General features: G+C 39.8%; 1 protein-coding gene across 2 annotated transcripts; it reads right to left on the bottom strand.

The window, feature by feature from the left end:
- Positions 1 to 129: 129 nt before the first annotated feature.
- LOC6578202 (sarcoplasmic calcium-binding protein, alpha-B and -A chains) lies at positions 130 to 23,477 on the bottom strand. 2 transcript variants are annotated; one of them, XM_044008455.1, is made up of 6 exons: positions 23,372 to 23,477; positions 23,201 to 23,297; positions 18,801 to 18,967; positions 2,193 to 2,273; positions 670 to 822; positions 130 to 610 (listed from the first exon to the last, which is right to left on the bottom strand). In XM_044008455.1, exons 2-6 carry the CDS (start codon positions 23,250 to 23,252, stop codon positions 494 to 496), a joined length of 570 nt encoding a protein of 189 aa, XP_043864390.1. In that variant the 5' UTR covers positions 23,253 to 23,297; positions 23,372 to 23,477; the 3' UTR covers positions 130 to 493. The 2 variants fall into 2 exon arrangements, with proteins under 2 accessions (XP_043864390.1, XP_043864407.1); XM_044008472.1 differs by having other exon boundaries at positions 23,201 to 23,285; positions 23,372 to 23,449.
- Positions 23,478 to 24,325: the final 848 nt, after the last annotated feature.

Below are 24,325 nucleotides of genomic sequence, written 5' to 3'. Positions count from 1 at the left end.
TCTTTGAGCTAAATTAGCTTTGCATTGATACCAATGCAATATTACAATAAAAGTTAAAACGAGCGATATTTACATAAAGGTTCGTAGGTATCACACATTCATCTATTTGCTGATTTAGAATTCTTTGAATGTATTTTCAGACTGTACTCGAATATACGAATTCGTCTCAATTTATTCGGTTTTACACAAACATATTTTTTTGTAATAAACATAACATGATAACAATTTGATTAAACATTATAAATTTTTGAGAGAGAAACATTTTTAGTAGCTTTCATCTGAGAGAAACTTAAAAGTTATGCTGAGTTAACATTGGAGAGCAAATATCTATTCTAACTATAAAAACCTTTAGAGATAACGAACTGTTCATCTGACGATTCTACACAAATGATATGAATGCATTTAACCTAGCTAAGCATAGTCATAGTAATTACACGATAATCTTAAAAAAATAGTAGTTGAACAACAGCGAAGACAATAATAATTTATATAGTTATAAAGGCCCAAACAGATTCACTGCTGAGTGATTATCAGCTGTATTTCCAAGAAATTGGCCATAGAGCTCTTTGTAACGATCCAGTGAAAGACCACCACGTTTTTTATCATCATCCTTATGAAGAGATGAAAATTAAAATATATTTGAATTATTTTGTTCAAAGAAATACTTACATTTAATAGAGTCTCAAACGCTTTATCAATGGGAGCAACATCATCAATAGCTACCCTTGTAATGCAGTTATATCGGTATTCCTTAATTCCAACGATGCCATCATTGTCAATATCCAGCAATTTGAAATTGGATTCAATGAATGCTCGCATAGCCTTCAAATAAATCAAAAATATTAATAGTTCATATGTTTTAAAATTTTCGATATAAAGAATATTTGCTCGAAGCAAATGGAATATTTAACATATTCTGCTCATATTTATAGTGTACCAGTAAAGTCACCGTAATGAAAAACGAAACACGCTGTAATATTTTATAATTTGTATAAAAAATTGTTCTACAATAGGATCAAAATAATAGTAACTTCTTTATTTATTCTAATACTAAAATACTTAAAATATTTTTATACCCTGAAACCATTGAAAATGGGAAATCAGGGTATAATGGTTTTGTAAAATGTATATAACAGGCAGAAGGAGGCGTGGCAGACCCCATAAAGTATATATATTCTTGATCAGGGCGACGAGCTAAGTCGACTTAGCTCTGTCCGTCTGTCCGTCCGTCTGTCCGTCTGTCCGTATGTTTGAACGCGTCGATCTCAGAAGATATAAGAGCTAGAGGTTTGAAATTTTGTCCTAGGTCCGTATATAGTATGCGCATATCGCATGTCTTTAAATATCGATAACTTGTCCCGTATTTTGTTATCGATTAATAACATTATCGAAAACCAGTAATAAATTTATATCTCCTACATCTTTAAAGCTAGAGTCTCCAAATTTTATATGTATACTTATATGCATTGTATACAATTTCGGTTTTTTTTGTAATTTTCCCCCCACCTCTAATTCACCCCCTCACCCTCACCTTTGTAAAAGGCGTATTTCAAATACTAGAGACTTGTGCTTGGGCAAGTACATGCATATCTATGTTATATTCATAATCTGAAAGTTTCATGAAGATAGTCCCATAGTAAGCAACCACTGCAGCCAATGCGTGTTTATGCATGCGTGTGTATGCCTGTGTGTGGGCATGTGTGAATAATTATTGAAATATCAGTTGCTCGAAGGGTTCAGGGGATCTCGTAGTCGGGCAGTCTCGACTAGAGCTTTCTTACTTGTTATTTTTACATCCACAAAAGGCACGGTACTCTTATTAGTAATATGGACTAAATTAATAATAATCATGTGATAGTACTAAAAACTACTCAATCTTCTGAGATCGACGCGTTCATACATACGCACGGATGGACGGACAGACAGACGGACAGGGCCAAATCGACTCAGCTCGTCTCGTGATCAAGCCTTCTTCCCTGATTTCCCATTAAAAATGTGTTTTGGGTATATGTATGTCGAAGCGCATGTAGTAGCAAGTATATTGAAAGAAGAAGTCAGAACCGTTTGAGAAGTGGACGACCACGAAAACTCGCTGCGCTGACAAAACTGTTTTCTCTGACAAACATATTGATAACAAGTTGTAAAGAAAAGATAGTATTTAAAATGAATTGTCGTAGGTATATAAGTCTTACTTGTGGAAATTCTTCATATTTTTTTCCCACACAGGTTTTTTTAACAGCATCTTTGAATTCCTGATTTGAAATTTTTCCATCCTATAACGAAACAAAAAAAATAATATATTTATTTCTTTTAATTTCATGTTATTAAAGTGAGTATATATCCGATAAGCACGATGCAGTCGGGCGATACCGATTGCAGAATACTCATTCACAGCCCAAACGCTGTGCAGTCCGAGTATATAAAGCAAAGTCCAAGTCTCTAATGCCTTTGTTACGCTGTGCGCACTAGAGACTTGGACGTTGCTTTATATAAAGCAGACCATGATGCCATTAAAATTGGGAAAACAGGATCTTTAAATTAGATGTATAAATTATTATACTCATTCACGAAAGTGAAATGTGAATATTTGTTTTGTGCAATGTCCGTATGAACGCAGTCTATTTCGGCACTATTGAAATTTGGAACACATACTCGTGAATATTTCCGATTTATAAAGTGTTAAAATTTTCCCGTTCCGCCCACTAGGGGCGTGGCAAATCGGAAAATGCATTTTCTGATATATAAGAAATCATATTAGTTGAAGAGCTAGAAATCTGAAATTTAATATGTAGGTCCGCGTCGATGACCCAAGATTACAAGCTATGGCGTATATATCTCCTCCTATTGGGGGCGTGAAAAATCGGATAAAACTGTATCTCCCAAAGTTGAAAATCTAGAATGCTAAAATTTTGCACGTAGGCTGATGTTTTGATTCTATAAAGATGGGTGAAAAAATTATATATCTACGCCTACTATTTATAGTGCCCGAATTGCGACATTTACAAGCGTCAGCCATCTATTTATGTACTAGTTGTCCCGGCGAACTTCGTACCGCCTAACAGTCTCTATATATATAAAACAAAGTAGAGTTTGTTACAAAACTTATAATTCGAGATCTGCTGCACCAATTTTCATGGTTTTTGATTTGTTGGATTTGTCTCTGCCCCGAATTGGAAACAGCCAATGTATTTTTGGCAGGCACACCGGACGTTTCACCAGCAAACTTCAATGCGAGACAATGCTGGCAAACAACGTCCATTGGACCAATGCAAACTAAACGATTCAAGCTATAGTCAATGGTGCAATCATATCGAAACGCTTCTCGATTCAAATCATTCCTTGAACCATTTCTTATTGCCATTTCACGGGCTGCCTCTCTTTGAGAAGCACGAATTAAGGCCCTTCTTTGCTGGGTACTAACGCGGAGCCTTTCTCGGGCGATTTCTCGCTCTTCGTCAGATAATTGACTCTCGATATTCCGTTGCCTAATTGCATTATGGGTCCGCCGGGAAAGATTAGATCTTCTAGGACGCGGCATTTTTATACCCTGAACCCATTTTCAATGGGAAATCAGGGTATAATGGTTTTGTTGAAATGTATGTAACAGGGAGAAGGAGGCGTGGCAGACCCCACAAAGTATATATATTCTTGATCAGGGTGACGAGCTGAGTTGATTTGGCCCTGTCCGTCTGTCTGTCCGTCTGTCCGTCTGTCCGTATGTATGAACGCGTCGATTTCAGAAGATATAAGAGCTAGAGACTTCAAATTTTTTTAAAATGTCCGTAATTACAGCGCGCATATCAAGTTTATCATTAAAAATCGATAACTCATCTCGATCTTTTTTTATCGATAAAAAACCTTATCGAAACCCAGTTATAAAATTATATCTTCTACACCTTTATTGCTAGAGTCTCCAAATTTTTAATGTATGCTTATATGCAATTTATACAATTTCGGTTTTTGTTAAAATTTACCCCCCACCTCTAAATTCACCCCCTCATCCTCCCTTTTGTAAAAAGCGTATTTCAAATATCATGTTATAATCATAATCTAAAAGTTTCATGAAGATCGTACGTCCATAAAAAAAAGTGATTAAACAATTAAGTTCTCATAGTAAGCGCACACTGCAGCCCATGCGTGTTTATGCGTGGTTGCTTGTATGTGTATGTGTGTGTGTATGTGTGTGTGTGTGTATGCGTTTGTGTCTGTATGCGTGTGTGTGAGTATGTGTGTCTGTATGCGTGTGTGTGTATGTATACCTGTGTGTGCGTACGTGCGTGTGTGTGTGTGTGTGTGTGTGTGTGCGTGTTTCTTGTGTAAGCTGAAAGTCGCGAAAAAGTATTGAAATATCTATTGCTCCAAGGGTTCAGGGGATCTCGTAGTCGAGCAGTCTCGACTAGAGCTTTCTTACTTGTTATTAATAGTAATACTGCCCTCGCACAAAACCATATAAAACAAGTAAGAAAGCTCTAGTCGAGACTACTAGACTACGAGATCCCCTGAACCCTTGGAGTAATAGCTATTTCAATAATTTTTCGCGTCTTTCAGCTTACACAAAAAACACGCACACACACACACACACGCACGCACGCACACACAGGCATACATACAAACACATACATACACACATACACACATACACACACACACACAGGAGTTCGAGTTGCGTTTTCACGGAGTGCGGTCGATGTCATCGTGGTCCATCGTAGACAATAGCTTGAACTGTGTTTTCCCCTGTGAAAGTGGAAAGAACTGAAGTCAACGTGTTTGCTGTGGGCGCGGCGTACCCAGCGACCTCAAAAAACTACCAGAGACTTACTGCGCGGCGGTTCGTGGAATTCCCAAGCGGTATAATTCGGAGGTGCAAGAGAGGGGGGGCGATAGCGTCAGTGTTTTGGCGTCAGGGCTTCTTTCCTTTCCTTGTCTTTTGTGGGCGCGTAAATTTTGTTACTTTAGGCGTCACACTTGCGCAATAAGAAAAATCAGGTGCATTCACTCTAACAGCTGTTAGTAGTGCTGGAAATTGCATCGGGCAATCAGCTGCTCACTAACGTTGGTGAGTTGCTAAGCCTTAGCAAAGACAGCAACCTAGCTGCTGGAGTGAAGTAGCAGTTATTAAAAGTAGTGCATACTTTCGGGCTCTCGCTGTAGTCAAGTTGAGTTTAAGTTACTGCGGGTTGTAAACTCAGATTATATTAGTAGCCATTGCCCACTACAGGCTTCACGCCGTGGTAGTCGGAGCAGAAATGGAAGCCATAATGGAGGACGAGCTGCAAGCTTTTGCGCGTCGTTCCTCGTTGCAGCGATCGCCGCAGCAACAACAGAGGGTGTTGGCGCAGCCGTCGACTTCTAACCAGGCTCCAGTGGCTGAGTGCCAGGCACCCAAGTCACTAAAAGAAGCGTTAGCTCAAATAGGAGCTACACTAGAGGGTCTGTCTGCCTTATTTGGGGGTCAGCGGCATATAAATGCCTTAATGAGAGAGGAGCTGGCTAGGCTGGTCAGCCTTCACAAGACGGCCGAAGCGTTCTGCAACCGTTCGGTTAAAAACTGTGAGGTGCAGACCACGCCACTCAAAAAAGTAGGCGAAAACGTTAAGGCAGCGAGCATTAGTGCTACAGTAGGTAGCAATACTCCCAAGCGGTCGAGGGAAGTTGCCTCCGAACAGAGGAAAACTCCCTCAAAAAAGCCGAGGCCCAATAGAAGTGCAGCGAACCCAAAAGAACCAATGGCTCTACGGGCTACAGCTGAATCTGAAACTTCAAACCAGGCCGCCCGACAGACAAACCAGAGCAGCTGGACAGTCGTCAAAGGGCGAAAGCCTATGCAAAAACGTCCCAGGACTGACGCGATTGCGATTTCAGGCGTAGGGGGCTGCAGCTACGCGGACATGCTTCGTGTAGTTAAAAACGACCCAAATTTGAAGCATCTGAGCAGCGACGTTCAAGGCATTAGGAAGACAGCTAAGGGGGACCTTTTGCTGCAACTGAGTAGGAAGCCGGAGCATAGCGCTGAGGCTCTGCACGAAGCTGTAGGCAAGGCCTTGGGAGACCGAGCGGTAGTTAAAACACTTACCGAATCGGCGCAAGTTGAGATTCGCGATCTAGATGAGTTAGCGACCAAAGAGGAGATCTTGGAGGCAATTAGGGTGGAGTTGAAGGATAGCTCACTCCCCATTGAGGCTATCAAATCGCTTCGGCCAGCTTTTGGTGGACAGCAAAGAGCTACGGTTGCTCTTCCGATTGGGAAAGCTAAAACTCTGCTCGAGCTGTCCAAAATTAGAATAGGATGGGTAGTTTGCCGTATCCGAGCCGTGGAGCAGCCTAAACGCTGTTTCAAGTGCCTCGATTACGGTCATATGGCAGCAAACTGCGGCAGCGACTGTGACTTAAAGGGCGCCTGTTTCAGGTGTGGAGAGATGGGTCACAGTGCCAAAGCATGCACCAAGCCACCAAAATGTAGCCTCTGCATCCGGAAAGGTGAAAAGCAGACGGACCATTCAGCAGGCAGCTTCAAGTGCCCATCTTACCGTGAAGCTGCTCGTAAAATGAAATGTTAAGGTTTTTGCAGCTTAACTTAAATCATTGTGTTGCTGCCCAAGATCTTCTAGAGCAGACCATTAGGGAAAAATGTATAGATGTAGCTTTTCTCAGTGAGCCTCACCACTGTAGAACCAGCTGCCCTAGGACATGGTCAACAGACGTTAATGGCAAAGCTGCGTTGTGGGTATGCGGCAACTCAACGAACTTACTTTCGAATGTTAAGTCATTCAATGGGTTCGTACGTGGCCGATATGGTAGCTTGTGGCTTTACAGTTGCTATCTGGCCCCCAGCATGCAGCTCAGTGAATTCACGACGGTGCTCGACGAGCTTGCCGAGGATGCTAGGGGTCGGAAGGCCATTATAGCTGGAGATTTTAACTCCTGGGCGCTAGAATGGGGTAGCCCAACAACAAATGCCAGAGGTCGTATCCTACTGGAGATCTTCGCGACACTAGATGTTGCACTGCTCAACACTGGCCATGAGTACACCTTCAGTCGGGCGGGATACGGGTCTGTTATCGACATTACTTTTGTCACTTCATCCCTCTTTCGGGGAGCAACATGGAGCCATTGCGATAGCTATACAGGCAGCGATCATACGGCACTTCTGTTCACAATAGGTGAGCCACCTGCCAGGGCGTCAACATTGTGGAGGGAGTCGTATCGGCTAGATACTTTTGATCCCGCGGTCTTTTCAGAGGCCATACAGTCTCTGGGTACAATTGGTAATGCTGAGGCCAGAGCATGCCAAATGGTATCCCAAATACAGAGTGCCTGCAATAGCAGCATGTTACGCCGCAAGCAGTTCACGCGACAACATGAGCCTACGTATTGGTGGAATACGCAAATAGGTGACATTCGTCGCAAATGCATCCAGGCGAGAAGAAGCTACCAACGGGCTCGCGGTAGGTCAACGTTTTTTGAGAAACAGTTAGCTTACCAGGCAGCTAGAAGACAGCTGAAGAAGGCCATTCGGGCACGCAAAAGAGAATGTTTTTTACAGTTGTGCGACTCAGCCGAATATGACCCTTGGGGCAGGGCATATAAGATAGTAGTTAAAAGACTATACGCAGGTAGACAGGTGCAGCCTACGGATCGTCTGGAGCTTAAATCGATTGTGGAAACACTCATTCCAGAAAGTTTAAGCTCCATTCACGCCCCTGAGTCCGAGTCTGCTGATCAGGGCTCAACGAGCACTGAAATTGTTTTAGTTACAGAGGAAGAAATATCAGTAGTTCTCCGAGGTCTTAGAACCAACACAGCTCCAGGGCCGGACGGGATCCCAAATCGTGCGCTAAAGCTAGCCCTCGCCTTGCACCCAAGTACGTTCGCCGAATTATTTAACGAATGCCTCATCCAAGAGACGTTCCCGGCAAAATGGAAAGCCCAGAATCTGGTATTGCTACCCAAGGCTGGCAAACCACCGGATGAGCCATCTTCGTACAGACCGATCTGTCTCTTAGACACCATGGGAAAGGTGTTTGAGAAACTGATCTGCTCTAGGCTGGAGACTGCGATTGCAAGCGCCGGAGGCCTGTCACCAAACCAATTTGGTTTCCGGAAGGCCCGGTCAACAACGGACGCGCTTAACAAAGTTGTCGGTCTGGCCACTTCCGCTATTCAAGGCACCAGATGGAGGCACGGAACGAAGGAATACTGCATCATCGCAACCCTGGATGTAAGGAATGCCTTCAACACAGCTAGTTGGGATATGATACTGAATGCGCTGTCACAATATAATATCCCTAAATATCTAAGAGAGATAATAAAGAGCTACTTCAGAGGAAGAACACTGGTATACAACACGAGTGAGGGTCCCCAAACTCATACAGTGTCAGCTGGAGTACCCCAAGGCTCAGTGCTGGGGCCTCTCCTATGGAACATCATGTACGACGGCGTACTGCGCTTGGAACTACCAGCAGGCGCGCACACCATTGGCTTTGCTGATGATGTAGCTGTCGTAGCCATAGGAAAGGAGCTCAAAGATACAGAGGATATGTGCAGCGAAAGTATCAATCGCATACGAAGCTGGTTGACAGGAGCTGGGCTCGAGCTAGCGGCACACAAGACCGAAGTGGTACTAGTCAGCAGTCGCAAAAAGAGTGGAAACTGCCAATATAAAGATCGGCAGCGTCACCATTGCGTCAAAGAGGGCGATAAGATATCTTGGTGTCATGATAGACACAAGATTAACTTTCCGCGAGCACTTAGAATATGTGCATAAAAAGGCAGCTGATTCTTGTAGAGCTCTCTCGAGAATCATGCTTAACACGCGGGGACCTAAACAGCAACGACGTCTCCTCCTAATGAGCGTCATTAGGTCTGTCATCCTCTATGCTGCGCCAATATGGGCAAGAGCGATGGCAACGCCGAGCTACAGCCGAGGCATTTGCGCGATCTACAGGCTGAGCGCAATCAGAGTCAGCTGCGCTTTCAGGACTATCTCCGATGACGCGGCGCTCGTCATAGCCGGGATGGTGCCACTGGAGTATTTGGTCGCCGAAGCCGTGGAGCGGAATTCGCACGGGCCTACGCGACTCAACGCTGTCAGGGCGAACAGCATCGCACGATGGCAAAGAAGGTGGAATAGCTCAGCTAAAGGGCGGTGGACGCACAAGCTCATCCCGGAGCTTGAACCATGGGTTAACCGCAAACATGGCGAGGTTAACTTCTACCTTACGCAGATCCTCTCGGGTCATGGATGCTTTCGGAGCTATTTGAAGCGCTTTGGCCACGAGGAATCTGACGAGTGCCCCTGGTGCGAGCGAGGGCATGTGGAAGACGCCAACCACATTCTTTTCGAATGTGGACGGTTCCTGGAGGAGAGGCGTCGTCTGGAAGAGGCAGTGGGCCGCTCCATCAGAGCGGACAACTTAGTCAACGCCATGCTGGAATCGGAGGAAGCTTGGGAACTAACAAGCACCTTCGCGGCCACAGTGATGATGGAGCTCCGCAGAGTCGAGCGACTGAGAAGACGAGCTGTCCCAGGCTAAGGTAGCGCATAGTGCTTGCGAAGCAATGCTTTACGGCCGTCCCGCAAGCACCGCGCGCTATCCTAGCCACCACACAACTTGCAATTTTTTATTTTGTCAATAAATGAATATAAAAAAAAAAAAAAAAAAAAAAAACACATACACACACACACACACACACATACACAAACAATTACATACATATACACACACAAGCATAAACACGCATGGGCGGCAGTGAGCGCTTACTATGAGAATTTAATTGCTTAATAACTTTTTTTGTGGACGTACGATCTTCATGAAACTTTCAGATTATGATTATGACATGGATATGCATGTAATTGCTAAAGCACAAGTCTCTAGTATTTGAAATACGCTTTTTACAAAAGTGAGGGTGAGGGGGTGAATTTAAGGGTGGGGGGTAAATTTTAACAAAAACAGAAATTGTATAAATTGCATATAAACATACATTAAAAATTTGGAGACTCTAGCAATAAAGGTGTAGAAGATATAATTTTATAACTGGTTTTCGATAAGGTTTTTTATCGATAAAAAAGATCGGGATGAGTTATCGATTTTTAATGATAAACTTGATATGCGCGCTGTAATTACGAACATTTTAAAAAAAATTTGAAGTCTCTAGCTCTTATATCTTCTGAAATCGACGCGTTCATACATACGGACAGACGGACAGACGGACGGACGGACAGACGGACAGACGGACAGACAGACGGACAGGGCCAAATCAACTCAGCTCGTCGCCCTGATCAAGAATATATATACTTTGTGGGGTCTGCCACGCCTCCTTCTGCCTGTTACATACATTTCAACAAAACCATTATACCCTGATTTCCCATTGAAAATGGGTTCAGGGTATAACAAGTAAGAAGACTCTAGTCGAGACTGCTCGATTAGGAGATACCCTGAACCCTCTAATCTGATATTCTAATCAGTCTGCACTTCTTTTCGACACACATACATACACACGCACGTATTACAATGCGCTCTGCTAACTGCGCAGTAAGCAGCGACTGCGCTTGGGCTGCGCTGTAGTGTGGGCAACATTATAAGAATTTATTTGTTGAATAATTTAATTTCTAGACGTACAATCTTAATGAAACTTTCAGGGCGTAATCATATGGTAAAAATGTATGTACACTCCAAAGCACAAGCCTCTAGTACTTGAAATACGCCTTTTACAAAGGTGAGGGTAAGGGGGTGGAAATAGGAGTGGGGGGTAAATTTTAACAAAAATCGAAATTGTATAAAATATATATAAGTCTACATTTAAAATTTGGAAGCTCTAGCTCTAAAGGTGTAGGAGATATAATTAAATAACTAGCTTTCGATAAGGTTTTTAATCGATAATAAAATATCGGTAGTAGTTATCGATATATAAAGAAAAACTTGATATGCGCGTGATATACACGGACCTAGGAAAAAAAATTTCAAGTCTCTAGCTCTTATATCTTCTGAGATCGACGCGTTCATACATACGGACGGACGGACAGACAGACGGACAGGGCCAAATCGACTCAGTTCGTCGCCCTGATCAAGAATATATATACTTTGTGGGGTGTGCCACGCCTCCTTCTGCCTGTTACATACTTTTAACAAAACCATTATACCCTGATTTCCCGTTTTCAATGGGTTCAGGGTATAACAATCGAGAAATATATATATAAATAATTTACACAAATTTATGTTTGAGACAAACAAATACCTGAACATTCGAGATATTTAGCTTTTGTACGCACGCGCACAATTATTATTTATAAAGTTTAAAAGTCCAAAAATATAAAAAGCCAAAAATACACTTTTTAATAATTAACTTTTTATACCCTGAACCCATTGAAAATGGGAAATCAGGGTATAATGGTTTTGTGAAAAGTATGTAACAGGCAGAAGGAATCATCGCAGACCCCATAAAGTATATATATTCTTGATCAGCACGACGAGCTGAGTCGATATAGCCCTGTCCGTCTGTCCGTCCGTCCGTCCGTCCGTATGAGCAAAAGAATCTCAGAAGATATAAGAGCTAGAAAGCTGAAATTTGGCATGCATACTCGTGTATACCATAGGCAGTACAAGTTTGCTTTATTTTTTCGATAACTCGTCCGATAACTTTTTTATCGAGAATAATCGAAAAATCGACTTGTTTTTTCAGCCTAGTTTGAACACTTTTAGACCTGGAGACTTCAAATTTGCGTTGTATATAAAGTTAATGGATACAAAGATTTTGTACTTTACAGATTTTGGATACCACGCCCCCTTCTCCCCCAATTTGTAAAAAACGCATTTCAAGTACTAGAGACTTGTGCTTTGGAATGTACACATATTTTAACCATATGATTACGCTCTGAAAGTTTCATTAAGATCGTATGTCTACAAAAGAAATTATTCAACAAATAAATTCTCATAATATTGCCCACATTGCAGCGCAGCCCAAGCGCAGTCGCTGCTAACTGCGCAGTCAGCAGAGCGCGTGCTTATTAGTGCATGTGTATGTATGTGTGCATAAAAGAAGTCCAGACTGATTAGAATATCAGCTTGGAGGGTTCAGGGTATCTCCTAGTCGAGCAGTCTCGACTGGAGCCTTCTTACTTGTTTATACCCTGAACCCATTGAAAATGGGAAATCAGGGTATAATGGTTTTGTTAAAAGTATGTAACAGGCAGAAGGCGTGGCAGACCCCACAAAGTATATATATTCTTGATCAGGGCGACGAGCTGAGTCGATTTGGCCCTGTCCGTCTGTCTGTCCGTCCGTCCGTCCGTCCGTATGTATGAACGCGTCGATCTCAGAAGATATAAGAGCTAGAGACTTGAAATTTTTTTCCTAGGTCCGTGTATATCACGCGCATATCAAGTTTTTCTTTTTATATCGATAACTACTCCCGATATTTTATTATCGATTAAAAACCTTATCGAAAGCTAGTTATTTAATTATATCTCCTACACCTTTAGAGCTAGAGCTTGCAAATTTTAAATGTAGACTTATATGTATTTTATATAATTTCGATTTTTATTGTTATTTACCCCCCACCCCTATATCCACCCCCTCACCCTCACCTTTATACAAGGCGTATTTCAAGTACTAGAGACTAGTGCTTTGGAATGTACATACATTTTGACCATATAATTACGCCCTGAAAGTTTCATTAAGATTGTATGTCTAAAAATTAAATTATTCAACAAATAAATTCTTATAATGTTGCCCACACTACAGCGCAGCCCAAGCGCAGTCGCAGCTTACTGCGCAGTTAGCAGAGCGCGTTCTAATACGTGCGTGTGTATGTATGTGTGTCGAAAAGAAGTGCAGACTGATTAGAATATCAGATTAGAGGGTTCAGGGTATATCCTAGTCGAGCAGTCTCGACTAGAGTCTTCTTACTTGTTTTTATACCCTGAACCCATTTTCAATGGGAAATCAGGGTATAATGGTTTTGTTGAAATGTATGTAACAGGGAGAAGGAGGCGTGGCAGACCCCACAAAGTATATATATTCTTGATCAGGGTGACGAGCTGAGTTGATTTGGCCCTGTCCGTCTGTCTGTCCGTCTGTCCGTCTGTCCGTCTGTCCGTCTGTCCGTCTGTCCGTCTGTCCGTATGTATGAACGCGTCGATTTCAGAAGATATAAGTGCTAGAGACTTCAAATTTTTTTTAAAATGTCCGTAATTACAGCGCGCATATCAAGTTTATCATTAAAAATCGATAACTCATCTCGATCTTTTTTTATCGATAAAAAACCTTATCGAAACCCAGTTATAAAATTATATCTTCTACACCTTTATAGCTAGAGTCTCCAAATTTTTAATGTATGCTTATATGCAATTTATACAATTTCGGTTTTTTGTTAAAATTTACCCCCCACCTCTAAATTCACCCCTCCCCCTCACTTTTGTAAAAAGCGTATTTCAAATACTAGAGACTTGTGCTTTGGCAATTACATGCATATTCATGTTATAATCATAATCTAAAAGTTTCATGAAGATCGTACGTCCATAAAAAAAGTTATTAAACAATTAAGTTCTCATAGTAAGCGCACACTGCAGCCCATGCGTGTTTATGCGTGGTTGCTTGTATGTGTATGTGTGTGTGTATGTGTGTGTGTGTGTATGCGTTTGTGTCTGTATGCGTGTGTGTATGTATGTGTGTCTGTATGCGTGTGTGTGTATGTATACCTGTGTGTGCGTACGTGCGTGTGTGTGTGTGTGTGTGTGTGTGTTTCTTGTGTAAGCTGAAAGTCGCGAAAAAGTATTGAAATATCTATTGCTCCAAGGGTTCAGGGGATCTCGTAGTCGAGCAGTCTCGACTAGAGCTTTCTTACTTGTTTTTTTTAATTTCGAATTTTGAATTTTTTATTTATTTTTGATTAGTCAGGTTTTAATCTTTTGATTTTTTTTTTTATTCTTGCAGATTTTTTATTTGAAATATTTATAAAGTTTAAAAGTCCAAAAATATAAAAAGCCAAAAATACACTTTTTAATAATAACCTTTTTTTTTTAATTTCGAATTTTGAATTTTTTATTTATTTTTTGAACAGTCAGGTTTTAATCTTTTGATTTTTTTGAATTTTTGCAGATTTTTGATTTGAAATATTTTTCTTTTTGATTTAAAAAAATTTGTTTCTTTGTTTATTTTTTTTTTTTAAGTCTTTTTTTTTTTTTTTTTTTTTTTTTTTTTTTTTGAATAGTCTTTTTTTTTTTTTTTTTTTTAATAGTTTTTTTTTTTTTTTTTGTTGAATAGTCAGGTCTGCTCGAGGCTGTGCCGTAGACTGACTGACCACATTTGTTTATTTACTTCTATACAGGACCGAAACTGTCACTGTTGTCAAGGCTACTGAGTATAAATGGAAATTTGAATCTTTAGGGAAAAAACCGCGTTTTTCAAGTATTCGTCAAATTTTTTCAGTATTTTAAAGATCTACTGACCTACTCGTGGCGGAGACAAATCCAACAAATCAAAAACCATGAAAATTGGTACAGCAGATCTCGAGTTATAAGTGCTAAGACACTTTTACACAACTCTCTTTTATATATATATATATATAGATTTGTACATATAAATAAGCTTAATAGATAGCCAAATAGCATGTTTGTCAAAATAACTAATATAAAGATCGCCGGCGCTTCTTCCTACAGCACCACCGCATCATTTCGAACAGCAGTAATCAAAACGAAATCACATTATTGTTACGATGCCTACAGCAAAGAAAAGCCAGTGTAGCGGCTGGAAATTCAAAAACAATGCAAAGACAAGTCAATCGCAACGAGATTCTTAGAATATGCTAGAGTACACATTTATATGTACATACATACACACATACAAATGAGCGCGTGAATAAGGCTGGAATGCTTGATGCTATGCGTGCAGACATATATATATATATTTACATATCTATATGTATTTGTGGGCTATTTAAGAAGAAAAACTTGTAAAACTTGTAAAATTATTCGACTGTCAAAAATAAAAGTATTAAGTGCCATTCATTCAAGCTCGCGCCTCGCAATAAAATATGTATATAATTTCTAAAAAAAGGAAATATGTATGTATGAAAAAAATATATCATCGAAGAGGTTTCGAACCTCCCCTAATCTAACATAATTTGGCGTCGCCCCTAGCACCCTGCGCCACTGCTTTGCTTGATTAGCCAGTTGCTAAAATAGAATAACTTAATAACAGAGCGTCATCTGAAAAAAATACAGTAACAGCTAGAAAATCCAGAAATCAATCGAAACTCTAAGAATGTGCGAAAAGGCGCGCTTCTGTCTGTACGCATAGAATACACGATGAGTGTGTGCACATGTTTATTAAAATCGCGCTGATCACATGTGCACACACTAATTCTTTATTCTATACGTACACAAAAAAGTGTGCCTCTATATTCTAAGAATTGCGATTGATTTCTGAATTACTGTAGTTTTGTCAGATGACGCTCAGTTATGAAGCTATACTACTATACTAGCTAAAAAAAAAAAGCGAACCATTGGCGTGGATGCTAAAGGCGACGCAAGACTTGTTTGAGTAGCGGAGGTTGAAATCATCTCCGATGTTAGGTTTTTTATACCCTGAACCCATTTAAACAGGTTATAATGGTTTTGTTGAAATGTATGTAACAGGCAGAAGAAGGCGTGGCAGACCCCATATATAATTTAGAACAATAGGTCTAAACTCTCTCTAGTCCGAATATGAACTGAACTAAATCTGTTCTACTGGTTAGGTTCTCCCCTTGAATGTCTGACTGGACTCTCCAGCCTCCTTAGATTGTCGAAAGTCTTAACTTATATTCTTGATCAGGGCGACGAGCTGAGTCGATTTAGCCCTGTCCGTCTGTCCGCATGCTTGAACGCGTCGATCTCAGAAGATATAAAAACTAAAGACTTAAAATTTTTTTTCTTAAGCTCATGGATATCACGAGCATATCGAGTATTGCTTCGAAAACCGATAACTTTTCCCGTTATCTTGTTATCAATTAAAGACATCGAAAACCAGAAATAAATTTATATCTGCTACATCTTTAGAGCTAAAGTCGTTATAGTAAAGGTGTTTTCAATCGGCGCGGGTCGATATTGGCGCCCCGTGGCAGCCATATTGTTTTGGTAACAGCTGTTTAATCTTTTGTTTATTATTTAGTTGTTTATAACAAATTATCATGCCAACTTACACGATTGAACAACAAGTTCAAATGATAAAACGTTGAGCGCATTTCGCCCATTTCACGGTAGACGTGGTGGCCCTTCAAAGTCGACTGTTCAACGTTTGGTGGCCAAATTTGAGACGATTGGCCTAGTAAGCAATCAGCCAACAACCGTACGTTCAAGAAACGCAAGATCAACCGAGAACATTTCCGCGGTCCGTGAAAGCTTACAGCGGAACCTGAGGCAGTCTATTCTTCGCCGTGCACAAGAACTTGGCCTTTCGCAGACTTCAACTAGGTGAATTTTGTGTCGGGACTTAGGCCTACAGGAGCTCAAAGTTCATGACCATAGACAACGCCGTTCCTTCGCTGACTGAGCCTCCAATCGTTTGGAAGAGAGCCCCAGCTGTGTTAACAAACAAAATTGCCAACACCAATCCACATAAGGCTCACCAAGTAATAATGCATCCTCAAAAAGTTACCTCTTGGTGTGGATTTTAAGCCGGCGGCGTTATTGTTCCGTACTTTTTTGAAAACGACGATGGTGAGACGGTCACCATCAACAGCGAGCGCTACACAACGATGATAATCAATTTCTTATGGCCCATATTGAATAATATGGACCTAGACGACATAAGGTTCTAGCAGGACGGCGCTCGTGCCACACAGCAAACGCCACGACTGATATTCTACATGAACGATTTGAAAGTAAGGATATCTCCCGCAGGGGTGATGTGAATCGGCCACTAAGGTCATGCAATTTGACTCCGCTAGACTTTTTTCTGTGGGGTTTCTTGAAGTCGCAGGTCTATGCAAATAAACCGCAATCGACCGATGCTCTAAAGAATATAACATAGGCCATCGCTCTAATTCTATGCGGATCTATGCGGAAGAGTCATAGAAAATTGGACCACTAGAATGCGCTCCACCGCAAAAGCCGAGGCGAGCATTTCAATGAGGTCATATTCCACTCTTAATGGCATATATACACCTTTAAAATGAACAAGTCAGAAGGCTCCAGTCGATACTGCTCGACTGGGAGTTACCCTGAACCCTCCAAGCTGATATTCTACTCATTCTGCACTTCTTTAATGCACACTTGCATCCACATCCACGTATATCACGCGCTCTGCTTACTGAGCAGTTAGCAGCGACAGCGCTTGGGCTGCGCTGCGGTATGAGCAATATTATGAGAATTTATTAGTTGAATAATTTCTCTTGCAGACGGACTATCTTTATGAAACTATTAGAGCGTATACTCTTCACACAGAAGGGAAGGCATGGGTTCTCGCTGCGAAGAAATTTCATTTTTCGTGAGCGCTACTTGTGCTCACATGCATGTACATAGTACATGCAGCATACTGTGTGTGTGTGCCTGCTCGTCGCGAAAACATTTTAATCATGCGCACCAACGCTTTCATACCCTTCCCACAAATAATAACGAAAACGTATGGCAAACGGTTTGAAAAGTTCGGTATACTCTTCACACAGAAGGGAAGGCATGGGCCAACGCTTCAACAGTCGACCATCTCGGTCGAGCGCATGAAGCGAAATGATTCTGCTTTCGTATTTTTTCGTAGCCCGAACCCAAAAAGTGAGGAGCCGAGCAAATACGAAGTGTCTGGGAGATAACTCCCGAAAAAAGTGTGAAAAACGTTTTACACTACTTGTCCGGTCTATGTGTTCTCTGGTTAGTGCTATTACATACTTTTCTCAAAACCATTATACCCTGATTTCTCATATTCAATGGGTTCAGGGTATAATAATAATTGTGTCAGTACCTCACACAGCTTGTTTTATTCCATTTCAACATCTACCTGCCCTTATTGAAAAACCCTTTACTTCGGTTATTGTCAAAATTTACCCTAGCTTTGATTTATGTATGTGTCTTTTACAATTGATACGCTTTTTCGGGTTTGCGCGCTTCTATGCAGATGCTACGGAGAAGGCGCCAACCGCTAAAAAAAAAAAAAAAAAAACAAGTAAGAAAGCTCTAGTCAGGGTTCCCCTGAACCCTTCGAGCAACTGATATTTCAATATTTATTCGCACATGCACACACACGCTTACTATGGGAAGTTAATTGTTTAATAACTTTTTTTTTGTGGATGGCCTATCTTCATGAAACTTTCAGCTTATGAATACAACATAGATATGTATGTATTTGCCAAAACACAAGTCCCTAGTATTTGAAATATGCCTTTTACAAGTGTGAGGGTGAGCGGGTGAATTAGGTGTGAGGGTAAATTTTGACAAAAACCGAAATTGTATAAAATGCGTATAAGTATACATATAAAATTTGGAGACTCTAGCCTTAAAGATGTAGGAGATATAAATGTATTACTGGTTTTCGATAATGTTTTTAATCGTTAACAAAATAACGAGGCAAGTTATCGATTATCGATATGCGCGTTGTACACACGGACCTAGGAAAAAATTTCAGGTCTCTAGCTCTTATATCTTCTGAGATCGACGCGTTCAAACATACGGACAGCGGACAGACGGGCAGACCTAAATCCACCCAGCTCGTCGCTCTGATCAAGAATATATATACTTCTGCCTGTTACATACTTTAACAAACCCATTATACCCTGATTTTCCATTTTCAATGGGTTCAGGGTATAAAATAGGTATAATAGATCTCTTTTACCTTATCATCATCAGCAATCGCAGATATCTCTTCCCATAAATTCTTCATTAATTTTTTATAGTCATCCAAACGGGCGGCACTGCAATCTCCTTTTCCTTCCACTACACACGCTCTAACTGCCATACATAGAAAATCATTCTGATCCAAAAATCCGTTGTTGTCAATATCTGAAAGAAATATATACATATATATATGTTGGTCAAGTCAAGAAATTAATTTTGTAATATGTAGTAAGATAGTTAATTCATGGCATAAGGCAAATTATAACTATATCCTTTTTATTTTGCCTTGATAACCTGATTATAACCTGAACCCATTGAAAATGGGAAAACAAGGTATAATGGTTTCGTTAAAAGTATGTAACAGGCAGAATGAGGCGTGGCAGACCCCACAAAGTATATATACTTGATCAGGGCGACGAGCTAAGTCGTCCGTCGATATGAGCGTAATATACACGGACCTAGGAAAAAATTTAAAGTCTCTTGAAACAAATAAAATAAGTAAAAGTGCACTAGTCGAAACTGTTCGACTAGGAGATACTTTGAACCCTGCAGAGAAGTACACACACACATGAATCCACACGCACGCATAATCACGCGCTCTTCTAATGGCGCAGTAAGCAGCGACTACGCTTGGGTTGCAGTGTGGGCAATAGCATGAGAATTTATTTGTTGAATAATTTAATTTCTAGACGTACAATCTTAATGAAACTTTCAGAACATAATCATAATGTTCATGTATGTACATTCCAAAGCACAAGCACTAACCAGAGAACACATAGACTAGACAACTAGTGGAAAGCTTTTTGCACGCTTTTTTTGAGGCTTTAGAACCCCTGACAGCTTTGGACTCGCTCGGCTCCTTACTTTTAGGCTCGAGCTACGAAAAATTACGAACGCACAATCATTTCGCTTCATGCGCTCGACCGAGATGGTCAACTTTTGAACAAAAGATCCCTCTATGCTCAATGTTCCCTTGCTCTCTCTCTCTCTCTCGATGCTCTCTGCTCTCTCGAATGTGTATATTTATGTATGCATGTGAGCACAAGCAGCAGCTCACGAAAATTGAAATTTCGTCGCAGCAAGAACCCATGCCTTCCCTTCTGTGTGAAGAGTATACCGAACTTTTCAAAGCGTTTGCCATGCGTTTTCGTTATTATTTGTGGGAAGGGTATGAAAGCGTTGGTGCGCATAATTAAATTTTTTCGCGACGAGCATGCACACACACACTGTCCCTTGCTACATGTACTATGTACTGCATGTGAGCACAAGTAGGGCTCACAAGAATTGAAATTTCTTCGCAGCAAGAACCCATGTCTTCCCTTCTGAGTGAAGTGTATTCCGAACTCTTCAAGCCGTTTGCCATGCGTTTGCGTTATTATTTGTGGGAAGAGTATGAAAGCGTTGGTGCGCATAATGAAAATGTTTTCGCGACGAGCATGCACACACACACTTACAGTATGCTACATGTACTATGAGCATTTGTATGCCTGTGTGCAAAGCCCTTGCTGGCTATAGCAATTTGAAATCCTAGCATTTGCATTTGGTCGATCTTGTGATGTGCTCACACTTACATAAATATGTTTGATTGTGTGTACGCAGGGGCCGCGATGCTCACAAATGATGGGGTTATCATTGTAGAAGCAGTTCAGTGCCTTTATATGTATGTGCGTGTGTGTATGTTTATAAGTATATGCATGCGACATGAGCATTGTGCGAACGATTTTGGGTTTGACCGGAAGAGGCGCGCTTATATTTAAGTAGATGATTTTATTTCAAAAGTTAAAGCCTCAAAAAAAGCGTGCAAAAAGCTTTCCACTAGCTGTCTATTCTATGTGTTCTCTGGTTAGTGGCACAAGTCTCTAGTATTTGAAATACGCTTTTTACAAAGGTGAGGGTGAGGGGGTGGAAGTAGGAGTGGGGGGCAAATTTAAACAAAAATCGAAATTGTATAAAATATATATATATAAGTCTACATTTAAAATTTGGAAGCTCTAGCTCTAAAGATGTAGGAGATATAATTAAATAACTAGCTTTCGATAAGGTTTTTAATCGATAATAAAATATCGGGAGTAGTTATCGATATAAAAATAAAAACTTGATATGCGCGTGATATACACGGACCTAAGAAAAAAAATTTCTCTTATATCTTCTGAGATCGACGCGTTCATACATACGGACGGACGGACGGACGGACAGACAGACGGACAGGGCCAAATCGACTTAGCTCGTCGCCCTGATCAAGAATATATATACTTTGTGGGGTCTGTCACGCCTCCTTCTGCCTGTTACATACTTTTAACAAAACCATTATACCCTGATTTCCCATTTTCAATGGCTAGAGACTTGAATTTTTTTGAATTTTTTCCTAGGTCCGTGTATATCACGCGCATATCAAATTTTTCTTTATATATCGATAACTAATCCCGATATTTTATTATCGATTAAAAACCTTATCGAAAGCTAGTTATTTAATTATATCTTCTACACCTTTGTAGCTAGAGCTTCCAAATTTTAAATGTAGACTTATATGTATTTTATATAATTTCGATTTTTGTTGTAATTTACCCCCCACCCCTATATCCACCCCCTCACCATCACCTTTGTAAAAGGCGTATTTCAAGTACTAGAGACAATCGCTTTGGAATGTACATACATTTTCACCATATAATTACGCCCTGAAACTTTCATAAAGATTGTACGTCTAGAAATTAAATTATTCAACAAATAAATTCTTATAATGTTACTACACTACAGCGCAGCCCAAGCGCAGTTAGCAGAGCGCATTCTAATACGTGTGTGTGTATGTATGTGTGTCGAAAAGAAGTGCAGACTGATTAGAATATCAGATTAGAGGGTTCAGGGTATCTCCTAGTCGAGCAGTCTCGACTAGAGTCTTCTTACTTGTTTTTTTATTAATTTTTGACTGAACGGAATTTAATGAAACTTTCAGCATATGATCTACATATTATATTGAATATTTGAGAAATTTAAAAAAAAAAAGAAAAATCATTCACAATTAGCTATAGTGGCATCTGATTTGAACTTGAATGTTTTTACTCAATAAAAACATAACGAGATGATTTATCGAATTTTAAAGGCAAACTCGACGTCCGCGCTGTATATACGGTCATTTTAAAAAAAAAATTGTCTCTAGCTCTTATATCTTCGGAAATCGACGCGTTCAAACATACGGACAGACGGACAGACAGACGGACAGGGCCAAATCGACTCAGCTCGTCGCCCTGATCAAGAATATATATACATTGTGGGGTCTGCCACACCTCCTTCTGCCTGTTACATACATTTCAACAAAACCATTATACTCTGATTTCCCATTGAAAATGGGTTCAGGGTATAAAAATTAGGCTTCTAGCTTTATTTTTAGACTTTATGCCGCCAAAATGGACTAATCGCCCATAGTGCAATGTCTCTCAACTGACTAGCCATATTAATTAAAAAAAAGTGAACAAGGCAATGAGTTCGTGATAGGCGAAAAATGTCTTGAGTGAGCTTAAATTGGAGAAGTCATAGCTTATGGCCTTCAATAGAGCGAGAATCAATGAAGGAAATGAAAAATTCGAGTTTAACAATGCATTTTCTACTACTGTACTAGCAGCGCACTCTTTCATTCAGTCCGTTTTCGATTTAGCTTCTATGTCACTCAACATACATAACAAACTTTTATAATAAACTATTTATACCGTAATCCCATTGAAAATGGGAATTCAGGGTATAATGGTTTTGTGAAAAATATGTAATGGGCATACTTACTATTACTAAAGTATATATATTCTTGATCAGGGCGACGAGCTGAGTCGATTTGGCACTGTCCGTCTGTTCGTATGTTTCAACGTGTAAATTTCAGAAGATATACGAGCTAGAGACTTTGATTTTTGTTTTCAAATGTCCGTATGTATAGCGCGGATATCGAGTTTATCTCAAAAAATCGATAACTGTTCCCATTCTTTTTTAAGCCATTTAATTATATCTAATATCTTTAAAGCTGGAGTCGCCATATTTCATATGTAAATTCATGTATATTTTTTAGAATTACGATTTTTGATATAATTCATCCCCCACCGTCACCCACACCTTTGTAAAAGGCGTATTTCAAATAATAGAGTCCATTGATAAGAAAAGTTATTAAACAATTAAATTTCCCACACTGCAGGCAATGCGTGTTTATGCATGCGTGTGTATGCCTGTGTGTGGGCATGTGTGAATAATTATTGAAATATCAGTTGCTCGAAGGGTTCAGGGCATCTCGTAGTCGAGTAGTCTCGCCTAGAGCTTTCTTACTTGTTTATAATTGCATTCAAAAAGGTACAAGTTGGAATAAAATTCTTTTATTTTATATAAATTTATTAAAAAGGATAGTATATTATTTTTTCCACTTACCATACATATATCGCACAACGAAATCAACTCGATTATCCCAAGAATAAGCCATTTTATCACTGTTTATTTTATAATCATAAAATATCTATAAGGAAAGCTATTAAATGTTATTCCTTTATTAACAATAAATCTTAATTTTCTTGAACTGTTTTAAACAAAATTCTGAAGTACCTTAAGATTCGCTTAATTCAAGCTAACTAAAGTTGTTATTGATGGGAGGATTTCCTTTGCAACATTAGATTTATTTTATAAGTGCATCTAAACATTATCTATAAATAATGTTGTTCATATTATAATATATGTGTAGGTATATATATATATATATATATATATATATATATATATATATATATATATATATATAAATAAAATCAGGTATTTTCTCTAGATATATTTTTAGTGCACGCATAACCTATTGTAAAGAAATTTTTAGAAAAATGTTCATTTAAATTCTTGTCATTTGTATAGCAGGCAATGAAATGCCATCTTTCACCTTTAAGTACGAACATCAAATGATGTTTTTAGGGTATGTTCAATAGTAAAGTACCCTATCAAAGACAGACGATACATTAATTTGAAAACTGAATCAGGCATTTACAATTATGAATAAATAAAAGTAAGAACGTTGCAGTCGGGCGATACCGATTGCAGAATACTCATTCACAGCCCAAACGCTGTCAACCAGAGTATATGGTGCAATTTTCAGGTGTAGTGCGCAGCAAAAAGCAGGGAATGATCCCATTAAAATTGGAAAGTCATCGATAGCTCTTGCTATCATCGTTGAATTATTGCAGCTAGGATCTTTAGATTACATATATAATTTATATATGCTTTTTATTATATATTTATATCCATATATTGGATACCGGCTTCAAGCTAGCAGCAGATCCGCGCGATTTTCCTATACATGTGCACACACTCATCGTCTATTCTATGTGTACAGACAAAAGCACGTCTTTTAGCGTATTCTAAGAATTTCGACCGATTTCTGGATTTTCTAGCCCATACTGTAGTTTTTCAGATGACTCTCTGTTATTAAGTTATTCTATTTTAGCTACTAGCTTATCAAACAATGCAGTGGCGCGGGTGCTAAAGCCGACGCGAGTTATGTTAGAGTAGCGGGAG

Source organism: Drosophila mojavensis, unplaced genomic scaffold (genome assembly GCF_018153725.1).
Source record: "Drosophila mojavensis isolate 15081-1352.22 unplaced genomic scaffold, ASM1815372v1 contig_108, whole genome shotgun sequence".
Lineage (NCBI taxonomy): Eukaryota > Metazoa > Arthropoda > Insecta > Diptera > Drosophilidae > Drosophila > Drosophila mojavensis.
This window is presented reverse-complemented; position numbering and strand designations above follow the sequence as displayed.